At 46.6% G+C, this 21,431-nt stretch overlaps 1 protein-coding gene across 5 annotated transcripts in view; it reads right to left on the reverse strand.

Annotated features, from left to right (window-relative positions):
- sh3pxd2b (SH3 and PX domains 2B) overlaps positions 1-21,431 on the reverse strand; it is a 35,463-nt gene that overhangs the window by 4,593 nt on the left and 9,439 nt on the right. Inside the window, exons 3-14 of one of the 5 annotated variants that reach the window (XM_048995407.1) lie at positions 19,590-19,665; positions 14,133-14,209; positions 10,665-10,756; positions 7,408-7,433; positions 6,627-6,662; positions 5,427-5,558; positions 4,544-4,645; positions 4,140-4,223; positions 1,785-1,902; positions 1,499-1,698; positions 981-1,024; positions 759-884 (exon numbers count right to left, since the gene is read on the reverse strand). In XM_048995407.1, the coding sequence (XP_048851364.1) occupies positions 759-884; positions 981-1,024; positions 1,499-1,698; positions 1,785-1,902; positions 4,140-4,223; positions 4,544-4,645; positions 5,427-5,558; positions 6,627-6,662; positions 7,408-7,433; positions 10,665-10,756; positions 14,133-14,209; positions 19,590-19,665 (1,113 nt within the window). Of the gene's footprint in view, positions 1-758; positions 885-980; positions 1,028-1,498; positions 1,699-1,784; positions 1,903-4,139; positions 4,224-4,543; positions 4,646-5,426; positions 5,559-6,626; positions 6,663-7,407; positions 7,434-10,664; positions 10,757-14,132; positions 14,210-19,589; positions 19,666-21,431 lie in introns of all 5 variants that reach the window. The other 4 variants (XM_048995405.1, XM_048995408.1, XM_048995409.1 and 1 more) reach the window with 4 other exon arrangements.

Genomic DNA, 21,431 nt, shown 5'->3' on the forward strand with positions numbered 1-21,431 from the left:
TCAAAGGTAAAGGTCAAAGGTAAAATCCATCGATGAGTCGGTTCTCCATGCCAGCCAGAGTTGGCAGATTGAAGGCGGCACCTGCGACGTTGCGCGAGTAATGCGCACGTATTCCTCACTACCTCATCACCAGCGTTAGAACATGACTGCTCACACTATTCAATCATTTCCATCCACGATCAGAATCAATAAAAATTCACAGATGCTAGTACGAGATGATTCCACGCTTTTGTCCTGTTTACAGTCCAATCCGTTTAAGCATGTCAAGACCCGAATAGTAGTCCTACTGCAGCAGAAGCTCACTGCCATTAACAAGGTCCTACATACATTTATAGAGCGCGACTTGGTAAATTACGGTTAATTCAGAATATTTGCAGGAAAGACTTCCTGTGTTCTTAAGCTAAATTATCCATACACTGCAAATGTAACTGCAAACAACAGCATCGGTTTCTGTAAATGCATTTAAGCTATTACTAAATCAATTAGGTGATGCATCAACTGAGCTAATAATGCTGACGAATTTCTAACAAATCAAGAAAATAGACACTATACACAGTCTCTCCCTGAAGCGATCGAATGCGTACAACTCTGCAGTACATTCTAGAAATGATGGCATGATGTGTGGGATACAGACAGGAATCAATGACACTTGAGCTCGATTCACACATGAGACCCGAATCGGGAGAGCTCTGCGGGCTTGTCATCTTGTGTCGTGGAAACAGAGAGCCTTGCGATCCGTGATCAGTCCCTGATCTCACCTCTACTTTAACCCCAGCCTGGAAGCTGATGCCGTCTGGAATGGTGGTCTGGAAGTCTGCAATGGTGTAGTATTCTTCCTCCACCTGGGGAGGGGTGGGGGGCTTGGGCAGGTTCACCCCCCGGGGCTGAGCACATGCGGGAAACAGGGGGAAAAAAATGAGCATGACTCAACGATATGAACAGCATCTTCTTAAAGGCTCATCGGTGAGTAATCCACTTACAATGGTGAGGTCGCGGCGAGGGGGTGGTCTTTGTCTGGCCCCGTCTTCTGTAAACAGAGTGGTGAGTGCACCATTACGGTATTTTAAGTCAGAGGCGGGTCTCTTTTCGGGGGGGGGGGGGGGGGGGTACTATGGAATAATACTTAGCACTATATAAGGTAGAATATAATCATTATGATATTATTAAAAAGCATGTCAAATATCCATGATGTAATCATTACAATGTAACCATTATCATGCAATCAACACAATGTAATCAACTGAGTACATTTATATTTGCACCTCGTCTTAGCCTAAGAGTTTTTGTTGGCTACTTTATGTTAACCCTGAATCTATGAATATCCACTGTATGCTTTATCACTGTGTTGAAGGACAAATATATTATCAACCCTTTAGCCTACTTAGTCAATGTGCAACAGGCTGAAGCTGCCAAGGTTTGCTGCTGAAGGAAGGGATTCACCTGAGTTCACCAGAACCAGGTACCCAACATGCAATGTCGATCCGTTGAACACACTCACTGCGCTTGCCGTCAGCAAAAGGCCCCTGCCTTGCCTCCTTCTGCCCCTCGCGGTTCTCCTTGGTGGCGTTCTGCTGCCTGGAGAGGCCGTCCAGGTCGTTGGTGCTAGCATGCGCCGCTCCTCCCGCTGCCAGCTTCTGGCTCAGGATGTCGGTCTTCTTCAGGTAGGAGGCTGGAGCCCAGCCCTCCTGTCCCTGGTACCTGCGGGCGGGTGGGTAGAGGACGCTGAAGGACCAGGGAGCAGGAGTTCGGGGTTCTCCTCAACAGCTATGCTCCCCTGACTTTACCTGATCTTCCACCAGCCCTCCAGGTTTTTCTGGATGATCTCCACGGTCATGCCCTTCTCCAGGTCTATCTCATCCTTGTCACGGGCCGCGTACGGGTAGATCACCGTGTACTTCTCTTCTGCAGGGCGGGAGAACAGGGACTATATTAGGAGCTTAACCACCGTTTCCGATATACAGCGCTCACAGAAAGTCATGGAGCGCTTGCTTAGTTCTGTAATAATGTTGCAAATTTAGGACAGTTTTTTTGACCAAATCATTCTTTTCTGTTTTTCCCATTTCGCTATTAATTTCAATTGTAATCCTTGGCTCCAAAAATAAATACAAAAAACCCCAATAATGCTTGTCAATGAACTTTCTAACTCAGAACAACTCTTTTAGAACTATAATTTGGGTTTCAATTTATTACTACTTGAAATGAATGTTTTACTTAAAACTTCTGGTCATTTACAACGTGGTATATATTTTTTTGTAAATAAAGTAATGATTTTTGTTATAAAACCAATAAATCTTCATTATTTTTACTGAATAAAGCAAGCGTCTCAAAACATTCTGTGAACGCTAAGTATTAATACTGAACAGAAGTCGTCCCCAAAGAGAAATGTTAAATACACAGTTGATCTATAATTAATTAGTTAAGCAGAGCAAATTAAAAGGTAATAGATCAAAAACCCCTCATACGTTATCTACTCCTTAATTCACATCTAACTCTACGAGACATTAGCCACTGCATTCTTATTAAGACTGAACGCAGACGTGTGCGAATCCTGCAACTCATGGTGGTCTATACCGTAGACCACATTGATGGATAACACCTCAAACCTGCGCCGCATTCATACCCGTCCTCACCATACAGAGTAGCGCTATAACGGTTCGGAATGCGCAGTGAGACAAATTAATACATATCTTGGCATAGACCGAACCTAACTTCACAAGTCAATGTTCGACATGGAAAACATTAGGGTAACTGCGGCTGTGAGTTGGTCACAGTCAGTCAAACGGCGACACGAGAGACCTAAGGCCTTCCTACGTCACTTCAATGAGTAATTTGGGAACATTTCGGTTTTCCCCAGTGAATGACACGAACAATGGAGAAGGAGTAGTTGATAAGACTAAGATTGATGTTGGCTCTGTTATACCAAACTTGGAAGTGATCCTGAAAGCACATCCAGCAGGCTAACTCATTTGGGATTGGATCATCGGAGTTTAAGTACGATTAAAACAAGGCAGAAACCCTCTGTAAGTTAATCTCCTCGTGGCATTTTCCAGGAAATTCAGACCAGGCTAAAAAATAAGAAAGGCATCAGCGGTGATCCTTGCTACTTGGCGGTAGAGAATTAGGGATTTTGATCATTAGCATTGTTATGATGCTTTATTTCTCAGCCTTTATTTATTTTACACATTTATTTATTTATAACGTGCAAACAAGAATCTCAGATTTTGTAACACAGGCACGTCTCTCTGCGTTCGTTTTACAACCGTTTCTAATAATTTTTAACACGGTGAAAACAAACGACTCCGAAACAAATTCTGTTTTCCTTGCTGTACCAAAGCTCCATCGAACCGTGAGCGCAAAACAAAGATTTGTACCGAATTGTGAATTTTGTGTACCGCTACATCCCTAGTACAGAGTGCGACGCTCTCTCTCCCCCTGTCTGCGGGGCGAAGCGCAATCCATAGGCAATTGCTTTTTGAAAACAGATGCCTAAGACCACGACGGCCTGATTTAAAACTCCCAACTCCCTCCTAACAGTGGGGGCCTCACTTCTGTGCACAGTCCGGGACTGAGTGTGTGTGCGTGTGTGTGTGTGTGTGCGGTCAGTAAGTGTGGAACACATGCAACACTTAACACTAACTCACACCCTCGACGGACAAAAAAACGTAATAAAACAGTTGTTAGAAACCGGCACACAGTACACGCGTGATTTCCAAATGATGTTAAACTGCTACTAACTCTAATAAAAGTTTCTGTCTACAATTGTATTTGTAAATCAGATCACGAAATAATTCATCCACAGAGGGCTCAGTATTCTGGACGAGATCAGACACGCTGAATTAAAACACAATTTAAACATACAAATCTCACATTCTGAAAGAAAACGACTGGAAAAACAATTTTCTCTCCCCATGTCTAAGTACATGCATTAGTACGTGGCAGACAGACCCCCCCCCCCCCCCCCTTCCCCATCTGCATGTCATATGCATGTAACACACAGTCATAGACATGCTACACGCATGCCACATGTGAGCTTAACACCATGCTGCAGTCCCGCATGCAGAACGAAGATGATTCACATGGGATGCAGGGGAATGGGGATTTTGGGGGGGGGGGGGGGGTAAATGAGGTGTGCTCTCCACCTTGCCCAAAGCCTGTGCTGAACAGATCCCCTAAAGTGCGCCGACGACCCACGTGCCTCGGCAGGGACCAGAACCTCCGAGGCACTGACGACAGAGTGGGCAGCAGGAAGTAAACAAAGAGGAAGTGAGCACTGAGACTGTTACCAGTGACGGAAGACACAGATTAACAACTGCATGAAGAGACGAGGGGATCACTCATAGTTTTTGCTTTATCCGAAAACGAGGGATGCCATTTCTGTGAAATAGGTACAGTGACCGACTCTCCAGGTATCATGCCCTCTCCCGATCCATCATTAAACAAGACCAGGCAATATTTATATGCCGAGTCATTCCATAATATAGTGGGGCTGGATTTAACTAGGGGAGGGCACCCTGGGTGTGAGGCAGGTGCTACGGGCCCGTACCTTCTTCTGCCGGCAGGGAGAAGTCATCAGGATCGTCTTGGGCCTCCAGACATGTGGCGGGAACCCAACCCTGTGCATCATCGGAGCTGACGAACCACCAGCCTGTAGACCAACAGCATTAGCATAGCTGAAGTCTTCGCTGATTTGGTATGTGATGCCACCCCAGGCCAAGGGTGACCAGATAATCCATGTGGCTGTAGTTTATCCATCCATCCATCCATCCATCCATCCATCCATCCATCTTCCAAACCACTTATCCTCCTGGGTCGTGGGGGTTCCGGAGCCTATCCCGGGAGCAATGGGCACGAGGCAGGGAACAACCCAGGATGGGGGGCCAGCCCATCACAGGGCACACTCACACACCATTCACTCACGCATGCACACCTACGGGCAATTCTGCATCTCCAATTAGCCTCAGCATGTCTTTAGACTGTGGGGGGAAACCGGAGTACCCGGAGGAAACGCTGTAGTTTATTTCAGGTAATTTTCGTCTCGATTTCTTGCTTTATAAATATCGCAGTGTTACTCGTGGACATTTCACATGTGATATTCTGCAGCACTACACGCTGACTAGTAAAATCGTCCCCCCCTCCCCCCACCCCCGACTATAGACATAATATAAGGAAGAAAACTAAAGATTAGGACCGCTGACAGCAAGTGGCATGTCCCGGAACACGACACAGTATGTTGTCTGTGTCACATGACGTCTGAATATCAGTCATCCTTACAGCGACTAATACATGTAGAAAAAACTGTCTCCCTTTGATGATTGTCAGCAACATGTGCTCTGCTCTCCAATGAAACCTCATCGTCCGGACAGCATTTCTCAGCTGCCCTGTTACGTCACCCCCCCCCCTCGACCCCGGCTTTTCGGCTCCCATACCGGACTCATTCTTCTCGATGACCTCCACCACCTGGCCCACGTGCAGGCTGATCTCCGAGCTCTCCTGCTTCTCGTAATCGGTGACGGCCACGTACTGGTCAAGCAGCAGGGGGTCGGAGGATGCGGAGTCCCCTGTCGGGGGGGGGGGAGAGAGAGAGAGAAAGGGGGGGAGGGCCGGCAGGGTCAGCAGAGCATGGATGTATTGGAGGGGGGGCGGAGCCATTAGGGTGGGGGCGGGGCAAGGGTGAGTAAGCAAGAGTGATTGGACAGAGCTGACGGTGAAGGGAGGAAGACGACTTTCCATATGAGAAGAAAACAAACAAAAAAACACACATAAAAGGTGGAAAAGGGCCCAATAAGGTTCTGCAATCACCAAGATGGCAGGATGAAATGACAGTGAGAACCACGGAACCCACCCACTGCTTGCTGAGGCCGTGAACCAGCCCCTATGAAGATATGCACACAAACCACGATTAACCAAGCCAGGTTGTATTGTTTTAATGTGACTCTATCTCTCTCTCTCTCTATATATATATATTTATATATATAAAAACATTACAGAGCACAGGAAGTGGAATGGGATTCATTTTATATACTATATAATATCTGTGTGTGTATGCATGCATGCATGTATGTATGTGTGTGTAAAATCCCCTTCCACTTCCTGTGCTCTGTGACATAATTATGTAGCACAACATACCAATCTGTCCAGTACCTTTCGGCCCCAATTAAATGGGCAGCCATTGTAGTAAAATATCTAACCAGCCAATCCCAGGACCATTATCCCTTGATTTTACTGCCTCCATACAAAAAAAAAGAAAGTGTTAATATTAATATTAGAATTTTGCAATTGAAATACTGAAATGAATTGTCAAAATTTGGTCGCATCGTTTCATTTACATTTTTCACAGCTGAAATGCAATGACAGTGGAATAAAACAATGGGCGGTGTAACATGCAAAATTTCTCCCAGTGAAAAATTAACCCCAGGCCAAAAGGTTCCCAGTGATTTTGCATAAAGGCAGGATGCTGTCCAGCTCCACTGACACACGGCCGTGCGTGAAGTGTTACCACACCGAAAGTGAGCACCAAGCTTGCCCCACCCACCCCTGCCTCGAACCCCCGACCCACTGATTCGGATGGAGACTGATCGTTAGCCACCCTGAGATCACACACACAACAGGGCCAAGCGAGTTACTACCTCTCTTTAGGAAAGAAGTCGCTCTCTCCACAAATCCTGATGAAGGAAAATGAATGAAAGCAGTAGTGAGGGAAGGATAACACCGAGCTGCCCAGGTGGGCGTGGCCAGACAAAGGTCAGAGGTCAAACAGAGGTCAAAGAGAACTACAGCAAAGTTTCCTGTAGCCATTTTCTCTTAACACAGACCTGTTAGAAACTTCACAATTCTGTCCTACTTATTTCCTGATTGCAAAGAAGACTGAACACAAGGGCAGACAATATTTAAGCTGTCATTCGAGGGGGACTGTATTAATTTGTTTAGGTTCCTAAATGAGGAATATGGTGGGCAAATTTAGCAATACATGCTCCACTGATCCAGAAAAACAAGGCTGATCCCACCTCATACGTGAGACGCTAAAATATTCATATATCAAGTTAATCTAGTTGTTTTCTATACTTAGGAACTTTCTCTGCAATTAAATTTTTTTTTGTAATTCACTCTAAAGGCTTCGGCATGTTTGTAGACATGAATTACAGCAGTGGGTGAGAAGAGCCGTCACTAGAGGGAGCTCTAACTTTCACGTCGGCATGCAATCTCAGCGTTTCAGCTGTGATGGATGTCACTGCCTGCTTTTACTTTGTCCTGACAGGCCAAGTGAGATTTCCAAAGGGACCTTGTAACCTACACGTATTTTAAAAATGTTAAATATTTCAAAATTCCCAAGAATACTAGGCTACTATGTATACAGAGATATTTGAACTTACCCTGAATCGTTACCAGTTTAAGAGTAATAGAACTTACCTAACCTCTTCTTTCCAATTGGGTCCCTGTGAAAACAAAACAGACAGCAGTCAGTAAAAACAGATTTCAGGACGTACAACATTTGAGAAGGTCACACCTCCCTCACTTTTTTTGGGGTCCAGATTTCACTGGCAGATGTGGAAAGCTGAGGTTCAGAAAGTGCAAGTGAAAGTCTGGACCAGGATTTTGCTTCAACCAGCCAGTTCAGTACTCTGTGACTGCACTCAACTGGTCCGCTGAAACAAAAATCCTAGGTGACCCCAGCAAGTGTCAGAGGCGCGGGGAAAATGAAAGGCTTATTTAAAATCGACAAACACCTTTGTGTCCATTCTGATGTCAGCCTAAGGCTGAAGACAAGTTAATCTATCGCTATTTAATATACTTTAAGAAAAGGATTAACTCAAAAACCAATATCCCATTGTGCCAGTAACAGATGAGTATGGTATACTCTCAGTCCCATTAACCTAAATCAGTCTTTTAATAATAATAATAATGCTCTTTGTAGAGTAAGCTGTCCACGAAGCTGGGGGTTAAGGGCCTTGGTAAAGGACCCGCAAACATGCCGAAGCTGGGTTTGAACCGGCAACCTTCTGATTCCCGGCACACAGGCTTAGCCCACTGAGTCACATGCTGCCCTTTGCTTTATTAGATTAAAATACTTGTATTTAAGGTAGGGGCAGAAGAGGGGCTGGCCTTATCAATAGCCAATGATGTGTTTTAAATCGTGATTGACAGGGAAGGGGAACTCCGGGGCCCAATTAGCTTTCAGCTGGGGCCAGTGATGCAGTAGCCCCGCCCTCCTCGCGCACCTCCTTGTCTATAAAGCAGAGTGTTGCAGGTGAGGTCTCTGTGCAGAGGTGAGCTGAACCATGGAGGAGCCAGACGGACATGGGGTAGACCCACTAATGACTGATCTGGAGGCAGCATAAGCGCCGCTTCCCAGACGTCGTGCGATTGGGCCATGGACACAAAAACCCAGAGGGGGAAAAGGGCAACACCGAAACAGGAAATAAGGGCTTCCTGACAAATATGACGAAGATAAAGTCAGAAGCAATAAAGCGCCCAGCATCTCCAAGCCCTGGTGACTGTGCTTCAAATAAAGCATGATTTCAGCACTTTTTCTTTTCTGTTCTTCTTAAATGAATACAGAAAAGATGTGGTTTCTTTAAACTGGACCTCAGTAACATACAAAGGCACAGAAACGAATGGACAAAGGCGGCAGCCAATCCCGTGATCCGTTTCATTCGTTTAGGCTACACTACTACATTAGTCTTCATTGGCCTGGGTCAATCCAACAGCCAGATGCTCTTGTTCACTGTGCAGGGCTAAAGGACCAATGGGCCAGCTCAATCTATGTCCTCGGCCAATCACCAACCCTTTGTTCCGACACCATGATCATGAACCAATCGTGTGCCATCATGCGACCTCCATAGTTTCAATAAGCCTAACAATAAATATCAACCAAACAGGAGTTTAAGTTCCACTAACATAAGACTACAACTCGTCATTACAGCTGGCCTTGTATACTCTAGTTTCATTTTTCTACAATTGCACGTTTAACATTTTATGCTAAATTGACATTTCCCATTATTCTCCCTCGCGGCAAAAAATGTTACTAGAGAAAGAGCAAACATCACAGTATCCAGAGGATAATGAGAGATAATTAAAGGCAAACAAGTTCTGGAAGCAGTTTGTAACGAGGCAGAACACACAGAAAGGGCCCAGCTTGTAACTAGTACGACTCAACGCAGACGTTTATTCAGGTGATGACTAGTACGATTCATCGTAAAAGTTCACCCAGTTGATAACTAGTAGGATTCACGGTAGGTGCCCAGCCAGTTGATAACTATCTCCAGCTTAAATCAGACACAGAGGGCCCCTTATTGAGGATGGCCAGGCCCCAAAGCACTGCCATGCAGTGTGACCCCCCCCCCCCCCAGTAGACAGACAGTCCTCTGGGGGGTGCCTCCCCTTCCTTCGCCTGCCAATTCAATCCCTCACTCCATACTGCTTGATGTCCCAGTTTGCCTCTTGGATTTACGGCACGTCATCCTTTATCACGGCCCGGAGCGGCACTCTGGCGCCGTGTCAAATCACAAAAAGCCGAAATAAGAGAAAGCAGTAATCCAATTTTAATAAAGAACAAACCAAGGTCCTTTCCACATTAATCTCCCACTTCTGACAAGCACCACATGCTTGGGATATGTTGAGAAAAGGTAATAAGGAATTTGTCCTTGGTTGCTGCCAGAAGAAAACCTCTCCTTCTAGAGAGATGGGGGGGGGGGGGGGCAGCTCAATGCCGGGCCCCCAGCAGCGGGCTGCTTCCTTCCTCCCCAATTCCTCGGCAGCATCCACCGTCCACCTCCACCTCATTTGTTAGCTAAGACCGGGGTCCGTCCAGGGATCTTGGGGTCTGGCCAACATTCAAATCGACGAGGTCAGGAAACGCCTAGCGGGCGTTTCTGTCGATTATACTCGGTGGATTTAGGCAGGCTGAGTGTAGAGGGGCTGGAGGGATTAGGCAGGCTCGCCAGGCTACCAGGTGGTGGAGAGGTTAAGGTTGTAAAGGCAAACTCGAAAGGTTCCTGGCTCAAATCACAAAAGGTTCCAGGCTGAAATCCCAAGTGGCACCCTTTGGTAATACCTTTAGGAACGATGCCCAGCAGCGAAATATCTGGCAGCGGAAAAGGATAGAAATTAAACACCTCTTAGTATAAACACATCAAATCAACTTCCAGCCTTCTATACTCTGGCACTATTCGAGTACAGGATACCTGTCAGCCAATCACAGGAAGCGCAGGGCACAAGGCAGGGGACTCCCTGGATAGGATACCTGTCAGCCAATCACAGGAAGCGCAGGGCACAAGGCAGGGGACTCCCTGGAGAGGATGCCTCAGAGATGAAGGGCGATTTAGAGATGCTGCTCCGTCTAATCATGATTTTTTTGGACTGTGGGAGGACAGTGGAGTACCTCGCAAAAACTCACGCCCACGCCAGCGAACAGAGCAGGGAGTGGGATTCGAACCCCCAGCCGAGGAGGCTTGACACTGCAGCCAAATGCTCCTTTGCAAAAGCTCACACCGGCCACCCGGGTCCTAGTCTGCTGTGAGGCGGCAGCCCCCTGGTCTGGCAGCCGCTTCACTGCCTACCGGAATGTTCCGGCTCACTAATGGAAAACTGTGAGCCGACCGGATCGATATTTACTGCTGTCAGGAGTTATGTGTTGGTTTTGCCGAACAAAAGGGACTGAGGCTTACTCTGTGGGCGGGTTCAGATCCTCGGGACGGGTCTCGAAGAAGACGCGAACCTCCTCGCACTGGGATATGTACACAGGCAGCTGGATCAGAGCCTGGGTTCAAAAAAGACACAGGAAAAAAAAATATGTCAGGATCCACTGCACGAACAGATGCCACTCACAGAATGCAAATGATGTCATCAAAGTGCGCGGCATCTGGTGCCACTCTGCGGCAAAACGGGCACGGAAGCGTGCACCATTTCTCACGGCCATCTATTTCGAGACTCTGCCTTTAATATGGTTAAGTGCACCAGCGGCGTCCTTGCCCCCCCCCCCCCCCCCCCAGAGTGAATAATGTCATAAAACCTGACTGGCATAGTAGCCGAACTTGGGGGAGGGGATGAAGGTGACCTGTGGCAGAGAGGCGGCTTGTTTTATGCCCCGGCCCCCGTGCCCAAGCGCTTAGACTCACAGCTGGCAGAGGGGCACCCAGGACAGCGAGCCAGTCGGACAGGGGAACATTCCAGTGCATGCGTGATGTATTATACATGACAAAACACACACGGACATCTTAATTAATTTTAATGGGTTTTTTTCCCCCCTAAATGAAGCCACCAATTACTCTTCTGGAAGATCTGTCTCTGTGTGTCATGTAATGAAGTGTGTCTGTGTATGTATACTTTTATATATAATACACTAATACACATATACATACATACATACAAAGATATATACCACAAATACATATATATGTGTATACACACACACACACACACACACATATATATATATATATATATATATATATATATATATATATAGACACACTGATGAGTCAAAAACATTGTTACATTATGACATTATATGCCATTGTTACATTATGACATTATATGCCATTGTTACATTATATGCCATTGTTACATTATGACATTATATGCCATTGTTACATTGTTACATTATGACATTATATGCCATTGTTACATTGTTACATTATGACATTATATGCCATTGTTACATTGTTGCGTTACCATGAAGCAAACAGCGCTGACTATAGTGTAAAACTGACGCATGTCTACGTCTGCGATATAATAGACGGTAAGCTGACATTCAGCATTCACAGCCGACATGTTAAATGCACACGTGATGGGCAAGCATATTTGTGTTTATTCAAAATCTATATGGACTCTATTCAATGTAAAAAAAAAAAAAAAAAAAACTAAACGTTCCGGAGCTTTCCTAAATGTCCTTTCTGATGGCATGGAAAGGCAATGAAGGACAGAATGACTTTAATGTCAAAAAGGCTGCAGCCACAGTGCTGTCAGGACGTCGCTGCTTTCTCTGAGATTTATAGCTCTGCCTCTCCCCCCCCCCCTCGGACCAGCCAGCAACCTCTTCACTCATTAGTATTCCCCCGGGTGTCCAAAAAGCGAAGGGGCACGTCACGGCAAATTGACTTCATTGGCGTTCCTTGCAGCGAGAGGCATTAACCTAATTGTATTCAAGCTGGTGGAGGAGGAGGAGATGAGGACATGCTAGACAGGCCACAGGAAGTGATGTCACAGAGGACTTCCTTTGCCGGAAGCTCATGCTCTTACTTATAACAGCTTGAAAGTTTCCATTACAGGCTCTTGCTTCGGTGGAGATTACAGGGCTAGTGAAAGAGCGCAGAGCGTGTCATTACCCCCCCCCTCCCGGTGTTTTTGTAACGAAGTAAAAATAAGTTAAACCACCTGGCCCCCTTTTGCCTTCCGGTAAACGGGGCTTATTCAAGGGGGTAGTGTCCAGAGGAAGAGAGTCCGCCACGTACAGGAAAAAACGACGACTCAGGATGTGATGCTTTGGTGGTCAAAGGGTTTCACACGTATAAGCAAAATACAGACTTATATTAAAATCAGGCCTTTCTTAGCACAGCTTTCTGAGAAACAGGAGAATGATGCTGAGTCATCTCTAAGTGTCCACAGCCACCCTCCCGGCCCTCAGGGCCTTTGATCTCACCATCAAAGTTGCTCTCTAGGAGTTCAAGGGGCTAGTCAGTGCCACACACACACACACACATACACAAAGTTTGTATCTTTGTGGGGACCATCCATTCATTCCTGTGGGCATATCTCTCATCCCAACATGACAACCTAAACCCGTACTCAGCCCTAACCTTAACCATAAGTAACCAAACAAAATACAAGACCTTTGGCATGTTTATTTTTTTGATCGCAGTCATAGATTAATTTAAAATTGAATTACCCATTGTGGGATACAGCGTGGTCCCCATAATGTCAAAATAACAGGGTTTATCACATTGTGGGGACATCTGGTCTCCACAATGTTATAAATTCACGACCCACACACTCCATAAATAGAACCCGAAAAAATGCAGAAGGATCCCCTCCCCCCCCCCCCAACTTAACATAAAATTTAATTTATTTAGCAGGCTCCTTTATCTGAAAACACTGATTTTTTTAGAAAGTGGGGGAGGCCAATCCCTGCAGTAATTAGGCCTAAGGGTCCTACTCAGAGGTCCAACAGTGACATCACTCTGCGGAACCTGGGATTCGAACTGGCGACCGTCCGATCACAGGCGCAGGCGCCCCCAAAATTAGAGCCTTGCCCCTTTGTGAACCACGTTCGTGATCACAGTGTCTACCCTGCCAGGTCAGTATTAAAGACGACGTGAGAATGAATTGCCACCAGGTTACTGCACAGACCATCCCTGACCTCTAACGTGACCCCCTCAAAACCAAATAGTTTTCGAAAAATGGAGGCAAAGTTCATTCTGTCCACCCGCTGTCTGGCTGGATGTTCCAACTGATGTGGCACAAATCTGCAGAGTTTGTTTTTGTCGAGCCAAATGTTTCAGCCCAGTGACCGGCCTTGAGGCTATCGGGTACTGTAAAGTGGTCGAGACCGGCCTGCGGGGGTCGAGACCGGCCTGCGGGATCAGGGTTGGGGTCGGCCGGGTTTCAGTGTCAAAGGTGCTGCAGTTCACATGGGATCTTTCTTTTCATTTAAAAGGCTTGTAAGCACTTCAGAAATTCCTTAACCTCAACGAGGCTCCCCGAGGGCATCCAGGCTGTGGGCTTTACCCCCCACCCCACCCCCACGTCTCACTCAGCCCCTTTCCCAGCACAAAATAAACAAAGAGCGGACGTTTCTGAGGACAGCCCGGTGAAAGACACACAAACATGGTATTTTTACAGGACAGACCGCCTGAGCTATTCAGCAAAGTCCCAAAACCGAATCCGGACATGAAAGTCTGAAAAGAGCTTGGTTAAAGTCGGGGGGGGGGGGGGTGATAGGGTGGGGGTGGGACTTGTGAGATGTGCAGACGAGATCCAGCTTAGCAGTGCTGTGAGCTGGACATCCGCCCATCTCTGCGGGAAGCAGGAACACCTGGACTGCCTCAGAAATGTAGCATATTAATGCCATTTCAAATAATGAGTGAATGACTGTGGGAGTGAATGACTGTGGGACTGAACCCCCCCCATCGACTCACCCTGCAGTACTCGTTGATCGGCCGCAGACGCTTCATGGCCACATCCCTGACGTGGCTCCTTCTGAACAAGATCTTCCCTAGAAGGGAACGAAAGAAACACACAGGATGTGAGGTCATAATGTTGGAGTCACCATGGCGCCATGGTAACAAGAGTAACATTTAAACCAAAACAGATAAATGATTTATCTTTGAAAATTTGCATTAAAAATAATGTACACCAAAAAAATCTAAATCTTTAAGCATTTGAGGCATTTTGCAGTTCAATTTGATTATCTTCCAAGTGAGGATACACAAGGGGCGAATGCTTAAAATGCCACACAATTTTTCTCCCCCTGGCAACAGCGTCACTTACCACCCCCCTCCCGTATCACAAGCTGTAGTGAATGCACAAAACACCCCAAGCTATGGACTCCCAAATCATCCATTTGCTTTTTTCATATGACTCGCCGTTGCCTCGCACAGTTGCGTGCGCTTTGCTTGGTGGGATTTTCCACTGAACACCACTTCCACCTCCCAAAGTTTTGCTTTTGCAAAGACTGCAAATCGCTGTGCCGCTATTTGTTGTTTCAAGTGTAACACACTTCTAGATGGTCGCCCTCTTATCCGATTCTCTTACGCTCCCCCTAATGCGGAGGTCATGCGCATGACGTCACAGGAAGCCACTGCGCTCACACCCACTGAGTGGCAAAAAACTGAGTGGCAGCGTTTGCGTTCAGCTTGAATGCCGCAAACGCACATCTAATATGGGAAAGAGCTATAGTGCGACTGATTGTGGAAATAGGTTTAACACGAAATATGAGCCATCTTTTTAGAGACTGCCAAAGTAAATAAGTAAGTATCGGACGTGGATCGGTCACGGGCAGCCGATACCCGATCCGTCAAATAGATCTGGATCGTGCTGATACCAATCCGAAAATCGGAGTGCTGCGTGTCTAGTGAAATAAGACGAAATCGATGGCAGCGTGCTATTTAGCATTAGCGACACTTTTCGCTATGGTAATAAGCGCAGTTCACTTTACCAACAATTATACTGCAGAGGTCAAGAAAAACACTCAAACAGTGTGACCATCTGCATGTGTCAGTGGGCTGCTTGTTTGGGAGATCGTTAGAGAATAATGAGAAAATAGTTCATCAGCTTAAAAACGGTGACCACTTCAACCAAACAAAAGGTCTTATGTTTGGCCACATGAGGCAGCTCCTGCTACTTCCAGACGCCAAGAAACAGATGCACAGATATTAAAACTACAATAAACCAGCTGTGGATTCTAAGATATTTAAAACCTTGATTTTTATGATGTTTCAGAAGAGCTTAAGTGAATGCAGACAGTGAGAGAGTATAGAATTTCATCCAACATAATACTAACTCAACCCAGATATGGAACAAATTCAAAACTGTGTCGTAATCGCAGGCTTACAGAATTTAGTAAAACAGCAAAAAGATGTGTAGTCCACCCCCCCCCCTCCCCACCCACCGACCCGCTGCACTCCTGAATGGACACAGCCCCCTTCAAGTGCAGCCACGGGCTTCATAAAACACCCCCAATTCCAGATGTGTAGGACCCACAAGGCTTCCACTTCCCACATTACAAGACAGATTTCATTTCCTGGACATCCTTCAGTGCAGTTTCCAGCGGTCACTATGGTAACCCGGGGGGCGGGGCCAGGCCGGGGCTCTAGGGGTGGAGGGTGCATGAGAATGAAAGTAAGGAGGGGATGAGAACCGGGGCAGAATTTTTTCCAGATAAGTGTGATGACAACCAGACTCCCCCAAGACGCCCGACATGTTCCCCACACAGCCACCATCGTCGATCGGCTGCCTTGCACAAATCGCCAGCCTGCTTTCATCCTGTCAGAGTTTCCTTTCGTTTTTCTCTACACGAGCAGCGCTGTTTTGCCCTTCAGCCGGCAGCTCGGCGCAGGCCAACGGCATCGATGCAGAGCCATTTTTCTTTTAAGCACAGGAAACCGGCTGGTCTGGAAAACGCAGAAACGTGGGTCTGACAGACCCGGCTGAACACAGTTAAGAGATGAGTGGTCCACTAATACAGCCAACAGTCACCTCAAAGACAAAGTTTAAAGGCCCAAGGGCTACGCTTTGCCTTGGAAACACAGTCGGCAAATTTTAAGCATTTTTGTTATATATACACACGATTGTTTTAGTTTACTGCAACAAACTCCGTTTAACTCGACACCACTCAATCTCGGAAAAGCCACCGCGATCCGCACACTGACATTTGATCCTGATGTCAGCTAGATGACAACGGAGTAGTGATCAGAAGGTGATTTCTGTAATCCCCATAGCAAACTACTTAAGCCAATCAAAAACAAACGAATAACAACAGATCATTTGCTCTGAGGGAAATAAAAGGTATATAACTGATCATAAATTACACTTAATTATTGAGCAGAGGCTTTTACCCAGTGATATATACCCGGGAAAGCAGGCTCAGCCAGTCTCGGGGTTTAAGGGCCTCGCTCAGGGGCCCAAAGGTGGAATCAGCCTGCTGGCCATGGGATTTGAACCAGCAACCCTTCGATCACAGAGCCCTAATTCACCAGAAAGTCCACCAGAGTAATACATATCCTTCCTCTCCCCAGGTTACGATGGGTTTACGTTCTGATAAACCAATTTTAAGGCGAAAATATCGCAAGGCAGAAATGCATTTTAATGCAGTACACCTAATCTAAGAAACATCATAGCCTAGCCTACCTTAAACATGCTTAAAACACTTACATTAGCAGTTGAGCAAAATCATTAAGAAACTATTTTATAATAAAGTGTTGAATATCTCATGCGATTTACTGAAAGTGAAAAACATTTACCGAAATATCGTAACATGGATCACTGTAACCCGGGCAGCATCTGTATTTCGTGAGAGTTATAAATTCTCACGGCATGCTCATCATATCTAGGCTTATTTTGTATCCATAGCATTTCATTTGAGCTTAGTTGAGACGCCTTGGTTCCTGGCATGACCATACCTATTCAAATAAATATACAAATTCAAGCAGCATAATAAGATGGCTGTATTTGTACTGAACATCTGACAATTCGAGTCTGAGAACACTTATTTTTAAGCAGAAAGTTTATTACAACGTTTGGAAACTCATCTTTAATACGGCTATCATTTTGAGGGGCTAATTTTCTTGACGGCGCTTTCGAAAGCGGTTGAGGCCGTTTTTTTTTCCCACATCCATTCCAGTCACGAAACGTTCCGACCGGCCGTAATGAACACAGACGTCCGAGAAGGACTTTCAGAATGCAGGAAGGAAAACGTGACACCAGCCGAGAATGGCAGCACATATGATTCGATTCCATTCGCAAAATGAAAACGGCCAGTCGGTAAAAATGACGTTAAGTTTATAGCTACTGGCCTCACACATGTGGCATCCGCACATGCTAGATTCCGATCTGCTGTGTGCATCTCGGACTAAAACAACTGGATTTCATAAACCTTAAGCAGCATCACTGCAGGCTTCTACACATCAGACTTTGCCAGTTCACTGGAGTTTCTCCTAAATGAAGATTTTAGCTTTGATGGCTTCAATGGTCAAATATAACGAAGAATGATTACGATGATCTCCCATCTATCCCCCTAACCCAGAATTGGGTCACGGAATTATTAATACACGCTTACTAATTAAATTTACAGGTTACATTTTATTAACAAGAACATCTGCCATTACTTAATTCGCCCTGCTGTGTCCATAACTCAGCTAATAAATTTAGCGGAGAACGGAGGGAAAGCGTAGGACGAAAGTAGGCATTTTTTTCTTTAATTACGAGGGATTCAGCTCAAATTGCCGTCGGGCTGCTGACTCATTAACTTACGGACACTCATTAAACTTGCTTGCGAAGCCTTGCTTATGTAGCTGGCGAGTAACAACCACTCAGGACTCTTTCGGGGAGCGGGGCAAAATTACTGCATTCGATGGGAGACACTGGCCAACAGCTGACAAGACAAGGCACCGAATCTGAATTTTTTTTTTTGCCGCAAACTAAGCAGATCTGCAAGCACACAATGGGGGGAACGTGATGTGCAACAAATTACAAAAGAAAAACAAAGGAGATTTTTTCAGCTGACACTGCGTTTGCAGTAAGCTGTAGAAGAGGTAAGGCCTACATTTAAGGATCTGAATTTCAGGTGAGTCAGTCTTGCATAGACTGAGCTTAAGCAGCGTCTGGTTAACTTGTGACATCTATCTGCACGACACTGCATCGGTATGCGTGGAGGAGGTGACCCAGGTTCAAAGCGTACACAGTGTGCCCAACAAGGGTACCGGTCATCCGCTAAACTTTAGTCCAGGGCTGCCCAACTCCAGCTCTGGGGGGCCGGAGCCCTGTGTAGCTTAGTCCTTTCTCTGTTCCGCCATAAATGATTTAGCTTATTAGCTGTGTGGTAATTAGCACAAGGAGTTGAATCAGGTGTGTTAAATGAGGGGAATCCCAAAAATGTGCAGGGCTCCGGCCCCCCCCCAGGACAGGAATTATTTAAATGATGTACATCAGTAATGGGAGCCAATTACCTTAATAAAAGCAAATCTGATTGAAGATTATATGACATGTGACCAGCTGTTAGACTTCCAGTGACTGCACGATCGCACTGCATAAAGAATTGAAGCCCTTTTAAAGCCTGCCAGTGAAGCACCATATACACAGTGTTCTTCACTGGTACTTCTTTTTTTGGGAAAATATAACATTTTTTGCTGAGTAGGAGCACACAAACTCAGATAATCCCTAATAGGCTCTGGCATCCATTCTGGCATGAAAAAAAACCCCCCAACACCCCCCCCCACCCTTTACCTCCATCTTTTCCACTTGTTCTGCCAGTGCTGCACCCCTCATCCACCCCCATGGCACCCCCCAAAAACCTCACAACCTTACTGGTTATTCATTCTCCAATAACAGGCACTGTTATGGGGTGGGGGGTGGATACGATTCTCTCTCTCTCTCTCTCTCTCTCTCTCTCTCTCTCTCTCTCTTTCTCACACACATACATACACACACACACAGACATGACTATGTGTTCTACATACAGCCTCAATAACTGATCAGCATCCACCGGGGTGACCTCTGAAATGAAAAGCGGCTTTCAAAACAGTCAGTTTTCGCCTAAAACACAGCCGGACGGATACGCAGATCTGGCGGATTTCATTTCAAAATGTCCCCTAGTAGGACGGGGGCCTGGCGACCCATTCTAGCGAGCAGTCCGGCTGGAAACGCCAAGCTGGCAGCGGTCCGGTGTTGGGAGGCCCGGGGCGCTGGAAACGCTGAGATCACGACTTCGGGAGGTTCCAGCGGAGCGCTCCCGCTCGATTAACCGCGACAGAGCCCATCGCTGACCTCAGCACCCTCAGCTCGCCTCCGAGCCGCCCTGGCGACCGCTGACCTTTGAACTCCTGGTCAATCGAAAGTCAACTTTTCACATTTTCCCCCATTTCTTCCCTCCTCGGTACCTGGCAGGAAGGGGATTATCCGCCTCTTCGGATCCTTCTGCCCTCCTTCCACGGGGAACTTATCGAGAAGCTCCATCTGAGAATGGGGAGAGATAAAAGGTACAAAGGTCAGCCTAATGTCCCCCAGACTCATTTGTGACTCTTGCAACGAGTTCCATTCTCCCGTTACAAATGTTCCGCTTGAAAATCTGCGGTGGATAATAAGAATTATTCAAAAATGTACATTGCAGATGGAATTCCTGGTCCATGTGCAAACTAGCACTTTTTTTCGTAGGAATGTTTGCATAGTGGAAAAGTTCATTGCCTGAGCCCAGGTTGCCGCTGTCCCACAGCGCACCATAGTCTGGGCGTCGTAAAATAACCTAATAAAGCACATTTCTAAAGTGTACCACCCCCACATCTGTACAAAACAGACACCCGCACCTGTCAGCACACAAGCTGAAGCTCTAATAGGACCAATGATGTTCAGCACACAAGATTCTGCACGTTGGGGTTGGGGTTTAGTTGGAAAAACTTCCAAGAAATGATTCAAAACCCCCAGGCCATAGTATGACGTCATACAGTGCGCAAGCGTAACAAAATATGACACAGAACATAGAATCTGCAAATAATTCACATTGATTAATTAACAGTTAATTAATCTCTAGACCCCCCCCCACCAACTAGAGTAAGTAGTAAAACAAATAACTAACATTTTGCTGTGTGGCTACAGGGATCATATTGTCATTCAACTTCAGGGAATCACTTTGGTTTCAATTGTCCGAGTAAATTGCCAACTGGCAGGTCCTACGGAATTTTACCATCATAGGACTCAAGATACCTCAGAGGAGTCAGGGGATGCAATTAAATTACAACCCAGAAAGAGGGTGGTGCTCTCTAAAAAAAAATAAAAAATCAACTGGACGGAGGAGACCATTCCAAGAACATTCTGAGAGGGGTCCACTAATGACTTGCAGGGAACTCAAATCTCTGTCCGTGGGCGTACAGTGCAAATCGGAACAGAAATCTCCTACTGCTGACATTAGAGGGTGAAACTCTACCGAAAAATCTCCAATCGTGTCACTTTCGATAGCAAAAATCATTCTGCTATCGAATCTCGATGAGGGGAAAACAGAACCCGCCATGATGTTTCACTGTTCTAACTTCAAATGCGATGCAAAAACATTTCCTGTTTCTAGAAAGATTTCCGTCAGAAGCGGCCCGCTTAGGAGGCAGTAACCATGGCACAATACAGAAGGCTAGGTACTGTAGCTGTCAAAGAGCAGGATGGCCGTCCGCCGTGGAAAACTGCCCGGGAGAATCCGTAGTAACATTCCGAGGGAATGCCGGCCGGAGATAAAGGAGGTGCTTTGAGTGGAAAGCCGATCTCTCCCCTCGGTGTTTCTGGCAATCCGCATGGGGTGGGACTGCAGAGTCTGCAGCTGTGGTTGTGGCACGAGTGCGCCTTACTCCATAAAAAAAAAAATTTTAAACTTTGCCGGAGCCAGGTGGACAGAGCTGGTGGTGTGGGCGGAGCCGGAAAGGGGCGGGGCTGGTGGTGTGGGCAGAGCTGGAAGGGGGCAGGGCTGGGCAGAGCTCATGGTGTGGGCGGAGCCAGAAGGGGGTGGGGCTGGGCAGAGCTGGTGGTGTGCACGGAGCCGGAAGGGGGCGGGGCTGGGCAGAGCTGGTGGTGTGCACGGAGCCGGAAGGGGGCGGGGCTGGGCAGAGCTGGTGGTGTGGGCGGAACCGGGTGGGGCGGGGCTGGTGGTATGGGCGGAGCCGGAAGGGGCGGGGCTGGGAGGGGCAGGGTGGCAGCCACCATGTGACTCTGCGGATGACGGAAAAGCAGAAGCAAGAGGCGTG

The sequence above is a fragment of the Brienomyrus brachyistius genome, chromosome 24 (genome assembly GCF_023856365.1).
Source record: "Brienomyrus brachyistius isolate T26 chromosome 24, BBRACH_0.4, whole genome shotgun sequence".
Taxonomy (NCBI): domain Eukaryota; kingdom Metazoa; phylum Chordata; class Actinopteri; order Osteoglossiformes; family Mormyridae; genus Brienomyrus; species Brienomyrus brachyistius.